Source organism: Microcaecilia unicolor, chromosome 2, assembly GCF_901765095.1.
Source record: "Microcaecilia unicolor chromosome 2, aMicUni1.1, whole genome shotgun sequence".
NCBI lineage: Eukaryota > Metazoa > Chordata > Amphibia > Gymnophiona > Siphonopidae > Microcaecilia > Microcaecilia unicolor.
In genome coordinates, this window is record NC_044032.1 from 122,614,896 (window position 1) to 122,629,859 (window position 14,964).

The following is a 14,964-nucleotide window of genomic DNA, read 5'->3' on the forward strand; positions in this document are numbered from 1 at the left end:
ACTTGTACGGTCTGTGCCCTGAAAAAGGCAGGTACAAATCAAGGTAAGGTATACACATATGAGTTTATCTTGTTGGGCAGACTGGATGGACCATGCAGGTCTTTTTCTGCCGTCATGTTACTATGTAACTGGCTAGGTCCCATGCAACAACGGCAGGTGGGAAGGCGCGTGCGTATGCCCAGTGCAATGTTTTAAAAAGTTGTAAAAAAGCTGGAGAGCATTCCCATGCCATCTCCATCAGATGATGTAACCACGTGCCAAAGCTATTTATCCTGCTGTCCTCACAGAGCACCTGCTACAGGTAAGTAACAGCTGGATGAGACATCCCTCACTGAAAGAATGATTCATTTTTTTCTAAATAAATGTAACTTCAGGATCTCTCCTGTATGTTTGGGAGGGGAAAGAGGAGGAGGAGGAAATTTGAGATTGGGAAAAGTCTGTTCTCCGATGACCAGCAAGATAGCAAGTCTTCACAGATAGTATCATCAGACAGAGCCTGTTCAGAAAACCTTCTTTGGCATAGAATACATCTTCAAGCTTTCAAGAAGGGCTATCATACATGCATACAATTTCCTGCTTGTTGCAGTTGCACGGTATCCCCTCAAACTTGTTTTTCCATAGAGCTGAACAGACTTTTCCTCTTTGCAACCTACTGTAGTAAACTTTTTAATTTTGATACTTCCTGCAGTTTTGTAGGCCTCTTAAAATTAATCTTTTTAGCTTTCCTGGTTAGGTTTTCAGTTCATGTTGCAGTTTTCTTTTTTGTGCATCCACCCATTCTATCTCCCTTTTGTACTTAGGGCATCCTGATCAGGCCTACTTTAAAAATTGAGTAATTTTTATTTTGTTGTTGGTTTTTTTCATTCCCAGAAAAAAAAAAAAACTCCTAATGACTTTAAGAAATGTGTGTGGCATGGCAAAAAACATACCTTGAGCTAGTTGTTCTCAACCCAGTCCTTGGGGGACACCTAGCCAGTCATGTTTTCATGATTCCCACAATGAATATGCATGAGAACGTTTGTGTGCACTTCCTCCATTGTACTCATGTTATGTTCATTGTAGGTATCCTGAAAACCTGACTGGCTAGGCGTGTCCTGAGGAGTGGGTTGAGAACTCCTGCCTTAAGGAGATACACACAGTTGGTGCTTGCAGTGCCTTAGTCCCAATCAGGAACCTCTTCAACGTCATTTGTATTCTCAGATAAGACAAGGGATTTAGAACAATGTGAAAAGATCATTGGTACGTCAAAGTACCATACATCAATATATGCATCAAAAATGTCAGTCCCAAAGGGTTCAGGAGCTGCACCGAATGCATCTTTCATCATCGATTCTAAGTGTTAGAATCCACTGAAACCAGACGTGTAAGTTCCCCCTGAAATAGCGAAAGGATTCTGCTTTATCTTTGATGCAAAGGGCTCACAATGTTGGGTGGAAGCCAAGAAGCATTGATATCAGTAGTAGCTAGGGAGTTGTATCACATCATACCATTTGCTGTGAGTTTATCTTGTTGGGCAGACTGGATATACTGTGCAAATCACGTCATTTACTATGTTATGTTTGCTACGTCGTATCCCTTTGGAGCAAGGCATTTAGAGAATGGGATCTATTGTCAAATCCTCTGGGTGACCCCACATAAAGGACCAGTCAACATCCTTGAAACCAGTGGGGTTCTGACAGCTTTTGTGGACCCTACAGTAGGCCACCAGTACTCTCCTAGTGACCTCATCTAATAGGGCCCCTGAGTCCTTTGCATTGGCAGCCTGTGAGAAGGAGTTCAAGCAGATCCTTGCTGAATGCAGTGGCTTAGCTTTGATGGTATCAGTGTGGATACACAGAGTCTTTCAGCCAATCCTTGAGACTCGTGCAGTACCTGGAGGAAATTTAACACCAAGACCAACCTCAGAGTTGATATTTGCTACAGCAGTGTCAATTTCTAGAAAGCTTCTCTGAGATGCAGGAAAGCTTGTGTCTGGATGCCCTTGATCAAGGTATGCTTTCACTTAAGGTATTGAGGCCTAGCCAGGCCAGACCTTTACCTCCTCCTTGGAAGTTCTTGTTTGGGTCTGATTCAGAGCACTTGGTATTTTGATTACAGGCTTAGAGTTCTCTAAAAAGGTGGTTTCTGCTGGCTTACTGTCAAATTCAGCTTCTCCCCATGAAAGAGATAGTTGCATCCTGAGCAACTCCTCTTTATTCCATTTAAGTTAGATATGGAGAAGGAACACAGGGCAGAAACATTAAATATCCCCAATTACTCAACCACCCAAGGAAGCAGTGATGGTGCCTTAAGGCTATACTGATGAGAATGTGGGAGATCCCCTCTCTCTATTCATTCAGTGAACAAGATTGTAAAGACTATGTATAGTGTCTAAAAGGACACAAAATAAAACAAAAACAAGAAAAGCAGAAGTGGCTCCCTAACAACAGTCAACATAGCAACTAGAAAAAGAAGGGGGCAGACCAGTGTGCTTCTCCCCTCTCCAGTCGGTTCAAAACTCTGCTGCCCGTCTCATCTTCCGCCAGGGTCGCTTTACTCATACTACCCCTCTCCTCAAGACCCTTCATTGGCTCCCTATCCGTTTTCGCATCCTGTTCAACTTCTTCTACTAACCTATAAATGTACTCACTCCGCTGCTCCCCAGTATCTCTCCACACTCGTCCTTCCCTACACCCCTTCCCGTGCACTCCGCTCCATGGATAAATCCTTCTTATCTGTTCCCTTCTCCACTACTGCCAACTCCAGACTTCGCGCCTTCTGTCTCGCTGCACCCTACGCCTGGAATAAACTTCCTGAGCCCCTACGTCTTGCCCCATCCTTGGCCACCTTTAAATCTAGACTGAAAGCCCACCTCTTTAACATTGCTTTTGACTCGTAACCACTTGTAACCACTCGCCTCCACCTACCCTCCTCTCTTCCTTCCCGTTCACATTAATTGATTTGATTTGCTTACTTTATTTATTTTTTGTCTATTAGATTGTAAGCTCTTTGAGCAGGGACTGTCTTTCTTCTATGTTTGTGCAGCGCTGCGTACGCCTTGTAGCGCTATAGAAATGCTAAATAGTAGTAGTAGTAGTTTATTGAAGAAAAGCAATAAAAATGACTCTGTGCAGTCCTGCATTTCGGCACCATATTCACCTGCTTCAGGAGTCAAATTATTTAAGCCACAGATGACAAAATGCAAATGTTAGGGTAATAAACTCCAATAATACTGCATCTGAAGTACTGACAAAGTGCCAAGCAGAAAAGCATGTCAAATAGGCTGAGGATGCATGTGTTTCCCTGTCTGGATAGTTGGCTGGTCAAAAACACATTGGGCTCCTTCCAGTAAAGATCCATGGGCATGACCATTTGGGTGCTGGCGTCACTAGAGTTTATCAGAAAGTACCTAAAATCCCACGTGAGCCAGTCACTTCAATTGGAATTCACAGCTCGGGCAAAGGCCTTTCTCCTACAGGAGAAGATTATCACCTTGATGTTGTGCAGAAGATGAAAATGAATCAGCAAATATCAACCAGGGGCATGTTGAGGTTATTAGGCCAGGTGGCTTCCACAGAACAGGACCATCTACCTTGCAACGGAGGGCAATGTTCTGACAAACAAAATCAAGTATTCCAATAATACGAAGTGGTATCAAGAGTGGCTTAGATGATCATTCACGAATGGAGCATACCCACTGTAGATTTCTTTGCCACTCTTTAGAACAGAAAAAAAATACCTCAATTCTGCTGTAGATCAAGGTCAGATGGCAAACTGTGGAAAGGGAAAGTTGTCTGTATATATGTCCTGCAATTCTTTTAGAGAGGACTCTCCTAAAACCCAGATGGGATTGGTGAAATGTGATATTCATAGGCCATTATTGACCAAGGCGGGTATGGTTCCTTTTTCTGAAACTTTCCATAATCAGACCCATCAAACAAGGATATTCCCCAAATCTAATTATGCAAGTTCAGTGAATGCTTTTATAGCTCAACATCAGGGGCCCTTGTCCTCACAGCCTGGAGTTTGATAAAATGACTTTAGCTACTCTGAACCTGCTTGATAGCGTGTCAGGCATCCACTTTGCTTCCAGGAAGGACTCCTTAAGTCAGTCATATGGTTTCAGATGGAAAAGGTTTGACATCTGGTATGACAGAAAATCCTTAGATCTTTCTCATGCCTCTCACAAAAATTGCTTAAGTACCTTCTACATCTTCCTGAGTCAGATTTGAAAACTTGTTCCATTAAAGTTCACATTAGTGAGGTTGATACTTATCACAGTGTAGAAAGTGAATTCATCTCTGTACAGCTTTTAGTTTACTTTATCTGGAGCTTCCTTCTGTTAAAGGCTCTAGTCCTATTGAAGCCTCTTGTCAAGCCACCCACTCTGTTTTGGGATCAAAGTTGTTCTAACCCAACTGACAAGTTTCCTTTTGAGCCTCTGGACTCTTGAGATCTAAAGTATCTGACCTGAAAGGTCTTATTTTTGGTGATGGTAACGTCAGTATGCAAAGTTACTGAGTTCCAGGCTGTAGTGACTGATCTACCCTACACAAAATTTCCCAACAATCTGAAGTTCATTCCTAAGATGGTGTCAGATTTCTACCTTAGTCAATCGTCCTTTCAACATTTTTCTCTCAGCCACATACCCACTAAGTTGAGCTTGTCTATCATAATTTGGATTGCACGTAAGCCTTAGCTTTCTGTTATGGTTGGTAGATGGTTCTTCATATGATTAAGATAAGTCCTTTGTTTTAAGGCTTCTTATGATAAAATGTATAAAAAGTTTTCAAATCTATATAAAGTTTTCTAATATTAAAAGTAATAAAAGTCTATACAGACCAGTGAGGAGGCAAGGCGAGTCAAGGGTGTTTTGCCCTTGTGAAACGAGTCGCCACTGAGGTCTGTGACTACGATTCATTATCAAGAAATTCACCTTGTCTCTACAGCGTGAATGTTTTGAGACATTGGGTGGTTATGTATGTTGATGTTTATTACCCCCATCTATTGAACTTTGTGAAAGCTGGCTTATTAATTAGATTCATTTTCCTAGACAAATCCAAGTTATTTTTCTATAGTAGATGTTCTCCTTAGGTGACAGGATACAAGTCCTCACGTGTGGGTAGATATGTGAGGATTTTGTACCCACCTTAGGAGCTGTCTTCTATGTAAGCTTTGTTAAACACTAAGGAGATCCTGCATGACAGTAACAAATGGAAAACTGCGCACACACACTGTAGTTCTTTTTAAAAGCTTGTGAGTATTCTAAACTGAAGAGACTTCTCTGTGAGGACTCTTAAATGACATCACTATTTGTGAGAACTTGAGTTCCGCTGTACTTGGTGAAAACCTGCGTGTAGGTAAGTTACTTGATTTTACTAATTGTGGTTTCTGCACCTGTGATCTAATAATGCTTTGAAAAAAATAAAATAACATAAAATCCCAAATAATCTATTCTGTTTTTATAGTTTGACTATTTCTTCTTTCTGTAGAGAGTATGGCCTGCATCTCAACGGGATGTGTTGTACCTATCTGCCATTCGAATGATACCGGCTTTTACTGAAAATGACCCTGATACTTGGATTGTCTGTAACTTTTCTGTAGATCATGACAGTGCTCCTGTAAGTAGTGGATGCTGCGATGGTAGCTTTTTCTGTTTTTCTTCCTCTTTGGCTTTTGTTACTAATCCCTAGTCCTAGTGTGAGGTGTTGTGTGCTGTGCTTTAAGTTGAGCATCACATATGAGATTTTAAAATGTTTCAAAATCTACAATTGAGTGTGAAGTAGTTTACAGCCAGTAAAGTTAGGTATCTTATTTGTTAACTAGCAGCAATGTTCAGCAGGCACAAGCATGACTCTGAAAACAATGAGAGATTATAAATTTTGTTGTTGCATTAAAAAATTGTTGTTTGATTCTGGCACCAGTCTTCAAGATTCTGTTAGCCAGTATGATTCAGTCTTTGGAATTCATCATCTACACCAGAGATTGTAGATCTCTATCATATCTCTCCCCAGCCATCTCTTCTGCAAACTGAAGAGCCCTAACCTCTTTAACCTTTGCTCATGTGAGAATCATTCCATCCCCTTAATCGTTTTGGTTGCTCTCCTATGTACCTTTTCAATTCTGCTATATCTTCTTGATGCAGTGACCAGAAGTGTACACAGTAGCACTATGGAGCAATATAGAGGCATTGTGATCTCTATTCCTTTCTTAGTAATTAATATTCTGTTTTCTTTTGGCTACTGCCACACACTGAGCTGAAGATTTCAACATAGAAAATGATGGCAGATAAGATCACATGGCCTATCCATTCTGTCCATCCATACCATCATTGACAGCATATTGTCCACAATGACACCTCAATCGTTTTCCTGGGTAGTGATTCCTAATATGGAATCTAGTGTGTGTAGCTATAATTTAGGTTAAATTTCATATTAAATTTCATCTTTCATTTTGGATGTCCATTCTTTGTCTCCCAAGGTGGTCCTGCAATTCCTCAGTCCACAAGCAATTTAACAACTTAGAATTTAACAGCTTTGAATAATTTTGTGTCACCTGCAAAATTGATCACTTTACTCGTTCCCATTTTCATATTATTTATAAATACAGTAGAATCCCCAGTTAACAGACCTTTAGTTATCCGACACTGCGGATTACCGATAGCTGGGTAATCAGGTTCCCCCACCCACCCACCCAAACAGCGGCCGCCTCCATCCCAGGATGGGCCCTCCCCCAGGGTCTATCTTTACAAGCCCTGGTGGTCCATCAGTATGTTCATGGGAGGGACAATCCACACTGTCTTGTGGCCATGTAGTCACTGCCTTCCATATGGCTGCCATGAACTCAGAAGCTGAAAGGAGATAGACCCAGCAAAAACCTGAGTAAATACTTCTTCACAAAAAGGGTGGTGAATTCGTGGAGCAGCCTCTCGGTGAAGGTGGTGGACACAGACTATATCTGAATTCAAGGAAGCTTGGGATAAGTACATAGGATCTCTAAGGGAGAGGAAGGAATAGTAGATGGCATGGATGGACAGACTAGATAGGCCATATGGTTTTATTTGCTTTCATTTTTCTATGTTTCTATGTTGTTCTCGGTGAACTTGGAAAATGTAATAGGTTAAAATGATAAAGTAGCACATCACTGAGTCAAATGATATACATCCCAGAGTACTGAAAGAACTCAAAAATGAAACTGCAAATCTATTAGTTATCTATAACTAATTGTGAAAATTGTCTATGATACTGAAGATTTGGAGGGTGACCAATGTAACAGCAATTTTTTAAAATGTTTCCGGAACCTGGGGGAGTATCCAAGATGGTTGAACAGAAACAGCACAATACTGCACTCCTGCCTTTTCTTTTATATTTTGGGTTTCCTCATTAGTGGGCTGAAAACACACAGCAAACTTGTTGTGTAATTCTTGCAGTTGGCTGCTGAACTTTGAGTGGATAGATATTCATGTCACCAGGGCCGTCGAGAGGGGGGGGGCTGGGTCCTTCTCCTGCTCCCAGGCTGCCGGCGCTGCAGTCCCTGGTCTCACCTGCTCGACCTTGGCTCCGTCGATAGCCCCCCTTCATCTGCCACCGTGATTGGGCCCCCTGCATGCAAATTGGCAGCACCTCACCTCCGTGTGAAGGTGGCAGATCGCCTCCCTTCGGGCCTTCCATCACGGCAGGGAGGGCCCGAAGGGAGGCGATCTGCCACCTTCACACAGAGATGAGGCGCTGCCAATTTGAATGCAGGGGGCCCAGTCACGGTGGCGGACGGAGGGGGGCTATCGACGGAGCCGAGGGCAGGCAGGTGAGACCGGGGACTGCAGCGCCGGCGGCCTGGGAGCAGGAGAGGGAGGCGACATTGGTAGGGATTTGGGGGGGGGGGGCGGGCCTGGCACAGTCTCTCGGCGGCCCTGCATGTCACCTGATCCACAGCAATGCCTTTATCTCTAGCAAATTTGCTTGGGGCACAGGGTGTGGAATGAATTTTCATTATGTTTCAAGGTTATTTAAAATTTGTTACCCCGCCATATCGGGAAAACCATCTGAGTGGTTTACAATATGCTAAATTGAAGAGATAATTAAACAAAATAAAAAGAAAGAACTCAGGAACAGAAAAAGATTTGTTACGGGCAGCCTGGAAGCAGGGTGCGTCCTTCCACCTCCTGCCCATGGATGCAGTAAAAGCGTTACGGTAGATTGGGCCTTTATGTTTTAAACATGTGCCAAAGACTGATCGGACACAACACACCTTATCAAAATGACAACAACTCAAACAACAGATCATTACCAACACGCAGACAACCACAACAGAAGGGAAATAAGACCTACCAAAATAAAGGAACGACAGCTAAAAAGAAATCCACACAACACCAAACACGAACCCCTACCAAATTATCCAAATAGGATACGTGAACGCCAGATCAGCTGTTAATAAAACAACAATTATAACAGACTGGATCACAGAAGACAATCTCGACCTACTAATCATTAGCGAAACCTGGATCCACAACCAAAAGGACCCCATAATTCTGGAACTCTGCCCCCCAGGCTACAAAATTACTCACTGGACAAGGAAAGAAAAAAAAAGGAGGAGGCCTAGCACTAATCTACAGATCTCACTTCACTGTAACAACTACAGCCGAGTCTATAACACCAAAACTTGAAATCGCCTCAGTCAGAATTAACCATACTAACCTGCTTGATAACCTAAACGTTGTCTTGTTTTATAGACCACCAGGAAAATGGCAAGAATGCCAATCACATTTCGTGGATTTTATATCAAATATTTGTGTTTCTAATCCCAGACTATTTATTATCGGGGACATAAATATACATCTAGAAGACCCTAATGCTACCAATGCACGTGAATGCAAAGACTTCCTCCAACTATGGGACCTTAATTGGTCTAGTATGCAAGCCACGCATGTCAAAGGACACACAATTGACCTCTTCACACACAAACTATCCCCAGACCTAAACTTTATAATAAAAGACACAAAATGGATAGACATACCATGGTCAGATCACTATAAACTAAACTTCACCCTACAGTGGCGGAAAAAAGATACACACCTCAAGCAGGAATGCACAACCTACACCACCAGAGGCCAAATTGACCCTGTGAAATTGTCAACAGATTACAATAATGAATGGACAACACAAACCGACTCCAAACATTATTTAATAAATTGGGACAACAGGAACACACAAGACAAAATTGCACCATTGCAAATAAGATCCACACGAAGACAAATCTCAATACCTTGGTTCAACGAAGAACTGAAACCACTACTACTACTACTTAACATTTCTAGAGCGCTACTAGGGTTACGCAGCGTTGTACAAAATAAAGAAGGACGGTCCCTGCTCAAATGAGCTTACAATCTAAAGAACTAAAAACACAAGTTAGGAGATTAGAACGAGCATGGAAAAAAATGAAAGATGAATTCACACTTAATGCATGGAAACAAATGCAAAAAAAATACAAATAATAAGACAAATCAAAAGAACATACTACAAAACCAAAATAGGACCAGACTATAAAGATACACATAAACTCTACCACCTCGTGGATAAACTACTAGATACCACACCGGTTACCACAACCAGCACAGTCACCCCATCAGCAGACAACCTTGCCAAATACTTTAATGAGAAAATTATAAAACTATGATCCACGCTAACACTCAATACCACTAATCATGAAAAATTCATGGACTGCCTGGACCCCACTCCTGGCGAATACCCAGAAGATCAAACCTGGACAAACTTCGATCTTCTAACCAAAGAAACCATCACTCAAGCAATCAACAAATTCGCCAAATCCCACTGCAAACTGGACATATGTCCCAACAACTTAATAAGGTCCGCCCCCCCCCCCAATGCTTAACAGACCTTCCATCACATATTAACTACGTGCTAGAGTGGACTTTTCCCCAAGGACAAAGGAAATATATACTCACCCCTATACCCAAGGCCTAAAGAAACAATTAAACAACACAACCAACTATCGACCAGTAGCATCCATTCCCCTGGCAGTCAAACTAATGGAAAGTATGGTGACCAAACAACTCACCGATTACCTAAACAAATTCGCGATACTACATGAATCACAGTCAGGATTTTGATCCAACCACAGCACAGAAAAAGTGCTAACCACCCTCCTAACCAAATTCAAACAAATAATTGCAACTGGAAATAATGTGCTTCTCCTACAATTTGACATGTCCAGTGCGTTCGACATGGTTAACCACCAAATTCTCTCGTACATCCTAGATTATTTCGGGATTGGAGGAAACGTACTTAGATGGTTTAAAGGCTTCCTAACCGCAATAACATATCAAGTGATATCAAATTCAAGAACGTCATCACAATGGAAATCTGAATGCGGAGTACCACAAGGATCACCACTCTCACCAACCCTTTTCAACTTAATGATGACACCTTTAGCCAAATCGCTATCCAACCATGGACTCAACCTGTATCTACACAGATGATGTCACGATTTACATCCCGTTCAAACACAATATAACCGAAATCACAAATAAAATTAATCACAGCCTCCAAATAATGAATTCATGGGCGGATGCATTCCAACTAAAGCTAAATGCAGAAAAGACACAATGTCTCATTCTCTCTTCACAATATAACACAAACAAACCCAACACCATAAACACCCCAGACTACACCCTTCCTATCTCAGATAGTCTGAAAGTTCTTGGAGTTACAATTGACCGAAACCTCACACTCGAAAGCCATGCAAAAAATACAGTAAAGAAAATGTTCCACGCAATGTGGAAACTCAAAAGAATCAAACCTTTCTTCCCTAGGGCTATTTTCTGCTCCCTGGTACAATCAATGGTGCTGAGCCACCTAGATTACTGTAATGCCATTTATGCCGGATGCAAAGAACAAATCATTAAAAAGCTTCAAACTGCCCAAAATACAGCAGCAAGACTCATCTTTGGGAAAACTAAATACGAAAGCGCCAAACCTCTAAGAGAAAAACTACACTGGCTCCCACTAAAAGAACGAATTGCGTTCAAAGTCTGCACCCTGGTTCACAAAATCGTTCACGGGGAAGCCCCGATCTATATGTCAGACCTCATAGACCTACCTATGAGGAACACAAAAAGAACAGCACGCACATTCCTGAACCTCCACTACCCCAGCTGTAAAGGACTTAAATATAAATCCACATATGCTTCCAGTTTCTCCTACATATGCAAGAAACTATGGAACGCACTACTGAAGACATTAAGAACAACGCACAACCTAACAATCTTCCGTAAGCTACTGAAAACTGACCTATTCAAGAAGGCATACCTAAACGACCCATCCTAAATACGAAACAACTGACTACAACAACTAGACAAAACCGAACTCTCTCCACTCAACTAGTTAACCTCATTGCTATTAACGAAAGCACGCTATATGGACTACCACTTTATTTCCCCATGCTGGAAATGAGCTCTTTATAGTTGATTATCCAACCTATGTTTTAAATCACTCTATCATTCAGGAACCTATACGTTATACCATAATGTACTCAACTTTACCATGTATGTAAGTGCCTTAATGTAATACCATCTGTAATCCTCAACCCCGTAATGGCGAGCGCCATTACGGCATAGTGTAAGCCACATTGAGCCTGCAAATTGGTGGGAAAAGTGGGATACAAATGCTACAAATAATAATAACATTGGAGAAGATAGACTTTGGGCCCATCTTCTTAAGCTGGATGAGGCTTAGAAAGTTTTACTCATAGGCAGTATATTAAACTTTTATTAAACTTGAAAACTTTGAGGCCTGTGTATAGGAATCCAAAGCCATTCCTAAAAGTAAATAGAGGGTATTCAGAGTTTTTCAATCTAGAGAGAATGAGACAAGAATGTCCACACTCTCCCTTTTTTGCACTGTCTATTGAATTATTGATTGCAGAGATGTGAACATTGGGAGCATAGAGATTGGTGGTACTAACCACAGAATAATTCTTTCTAGATATCATGTTTGCAGTTAGGAAATGAATGAATACAGGAGATTGGCATGTTTTAAAGTAAATATGAACACATCTGAAATATTTAAAATACAGCTCACGGATAAGGAGGTAGGTCAGATTAGAAGTAACTACCTTCTGGTAGGTTAAAACAAGTACTACTACTACTTAACATTTCTAGAGCGCTACTAGGGTTACGCAGCGCTGTACAATTTAACAAAGAGAGACAGTCCCTGCTCAAAGAGCTTACAATCTAATAGACAAGTGAACGGTCGGTCCGATAGGGGCAGTCAAATTGGGGCAGTCTGGATTCACTGAACGGTAAGGGTTAGGTGCCGAACGCAGCATTGAAGAGGTGGGCTTTAAGCAAAGACTTGAAGTCGGGCAGGGAGGGGGCTTGGCGTAAGGGTTCAGGAAGGTTGTTCCAAGCATAGGGTGAGGCGAGGCAGAATGAGCGGAGCCTGGAGTTGGCGGTGGTGGAGAAGGGTACTGAGAGGAGGGATTTATCCTGTGAACGGAGGTTACGGGCGGGAACGTAAGGGGAGATGAGGGTAGAAAGATAGTGAGGGGCAGCAGACTGAGTGCATTTGTAGGTAAGAAGGAGAAGCTTGAATTGAATGCGGTATCTGATCGGAAGCCAGTGAAGTGACCTGAGGAGAGGGGTGATATGAGCCTGCAAAAAGGTGGGATAATGTGGGGTACAAATGCAATAAATAAATAAATAAATAAATATCGGTTCTGGCGGAATATGAGACTTGCAGCAGAGTTCTGAACAGACTGAAGGGGGGATAGATGGCTAAGTGGGAGGCCGGTGAGGAGTAAGTTGCAGTAGTCCAGGTGAGAGGTAATGAGAGCGTGGACGAGAGTTCGGGTGGTGTGTTCAGAGAGGAAAGGGCGAATTTTGCTGATGTTAAAGAGGAAGAAGCGACAGGTCTTGGCTATCTGCTGGATATGCGCAGAGAAGGAGAGAGAGGAGTCAAAGATGATTATGTACTTAGGGATCCAGATTTCAGCAAATCACTCTAAGCTAAACCTGATTAAATATCGATAAGAGACCTAGATCGTTGGAAGTCTGTTTATCATGGTTAGGTAAAATTGTGATCAGAAGACTAGTATAGTCACAGGACACATCCAAAGACAAGAGGGAGATATATACAGGTTTACTCATAAGGTATCAGGAGACCTTATGAATAAACCTTGTGTATGACAGCATTTGTTTCCCTTGTGCCTTTGGATGTGTCCTGTTGACTCCACTACTCTTCTGATTACCTTTCTACATTTCTACAAATCAGCAGAACCGAAAGCAGCCCAAAACAAGTCAGAAACAACACAGTTTATACCTAATAGTTCATCCACCGTTAGGATTCACCTTTGGGTTTTAAAAGCAAAACCATGTGCATGTAAGGACTGGATAAACAAATTAAAACAAAGTTTTAAGCAAATGTCCTTAATATGTAATGCTTGGTAGAATAATGAAACAGTGATGGAATATTCACATAGTAAACAGCCTGAGCCATCAGATTTATTTTTCATGCAACATAATTAACTTTGTATGAACTCGGCAGCTAATAGTAAGCTGAACTGGACAATGTTGGTACATTTTGAGTGACTGGACTTCTGCATGAAGGTAGCTCTGCTCTCATTATTCAATATCTGCCTTTAAATAGTAGTAATAAAAATATGAAGTGCATTTTTATAATATACTACTGCAATCCACAGAACAAAAGGAGCAAGTTCCCACATGCCATCTTAATCACAGGAAAGAAATGTTAAATGCTCCCAGGTTTCAACCTAATTCTTGTTTGATGTGGTATATAAATGTCATAAATAAGTAAATAAATAGAAACGTTAAATGTTGAGCACCTGATTCTCATAATATGTTTGTTTTAGTGGCCCTTGACCAGGAGAAAAAATTCTGCACGAATATGACACGTTCTAGTGTCCCTATAACCAGTCCCTCCAACTAACACACTGATTACGATTTATAACAAATTACTGTTATACCTATGAAAAGTTATTCTATTATACTTCCTCTGTGTACATCTGTATGCTGCACAAGCTGGCATGTTTGAAAATATAAGTCAGATTAAATAAAAATGCCACCAACAATAAAAAAAAAATGTCAAACGTGGATGCAGCAGCTCATAGGTTTCTTTGCTTTGTTTTGAGTGTATTGAGATGACAGCTGTGCTGGGAAGGGGAAACAGAGGCTAACCTAATTTGCTTCAATTTTGGTCTTCATCCTGTCTCCTGTTTTCATCCATCCTCCTTGCTGAGGACTATTGAGAAGAATAGGCTTCTGGTTATTAAATGCTACAAAGAATCCCTATATTACAAAATTTTATTAGATACAAAATATTATTTACATGCAAGTAAATGATCAGCCCAGTGCTCCAGTTGAACTTCACGATGCTGCTTTGTGCTAGGTTCCAGGGATATTGAGTAGTATAGGGTTACAGGAACAACGATGTAAATTTTTGTTAGAGGCTGACTGAATTTTGGTTTTAGTTAAGGTGCTGAAGCCAACCCCAAATCCTTTTTTCTGCCCAGTTTTGGTCAAAGGATTATTTTAATTTTTGGACATTTTTTCAGTTTTTTGTGAAAATGGTTGTGTTCTCAGTGGAAGCTGAAAATTTGTACTTCTCCCTGCCCCCCCCCCCCCCCCCCCAAAAAAAAAAAAACCAGGAGCTGTCAAGTTTCAAGTTTATTCAGAAATTTTCTATCCTGCCCATCAGAGCTCTGTCTGAGCAGCTTACAGCCCAATAGAGGGTAAGAAAATAGAGAAGGGTATAAAGCAAACAGAAAAAAGAAAAGTCAGAAAGGGGTGAAACTATAATATCCATAGGAAAGTGAGGGGGGGGGGGGGGAACACACAGGGGCAAGTAATTCAGTCCAGTCTTGCCTCAGCACACTTCACTGTAAAAAATCAATTATAGGCATTGGCAAGCAAGTAGACCCATTTTAAATTGCTGTAAGGATGATGTAGATCTA

The 14,964-nt window shown here is 41.4% G+C and overlaps 1 protein-coding gene across 1 annotated transcript in view; it reads left to right on the forward strand.

The window, feature by feature from the left end:
• Positions 1–14,964, forward strand: part of CERT1 (ceramide transporter 1) — a 540,904-nt gene that overhangs the window by 466,017 nt on the left and 59,923 nt on the right. Inside the window, 1 exon segment of the mRNA XM_030193269.1 lies at positions 5,472–5,600. Coding sequence (XP_030049129.1) covers positions 5,472–5,600 — 129 coding nt within the window.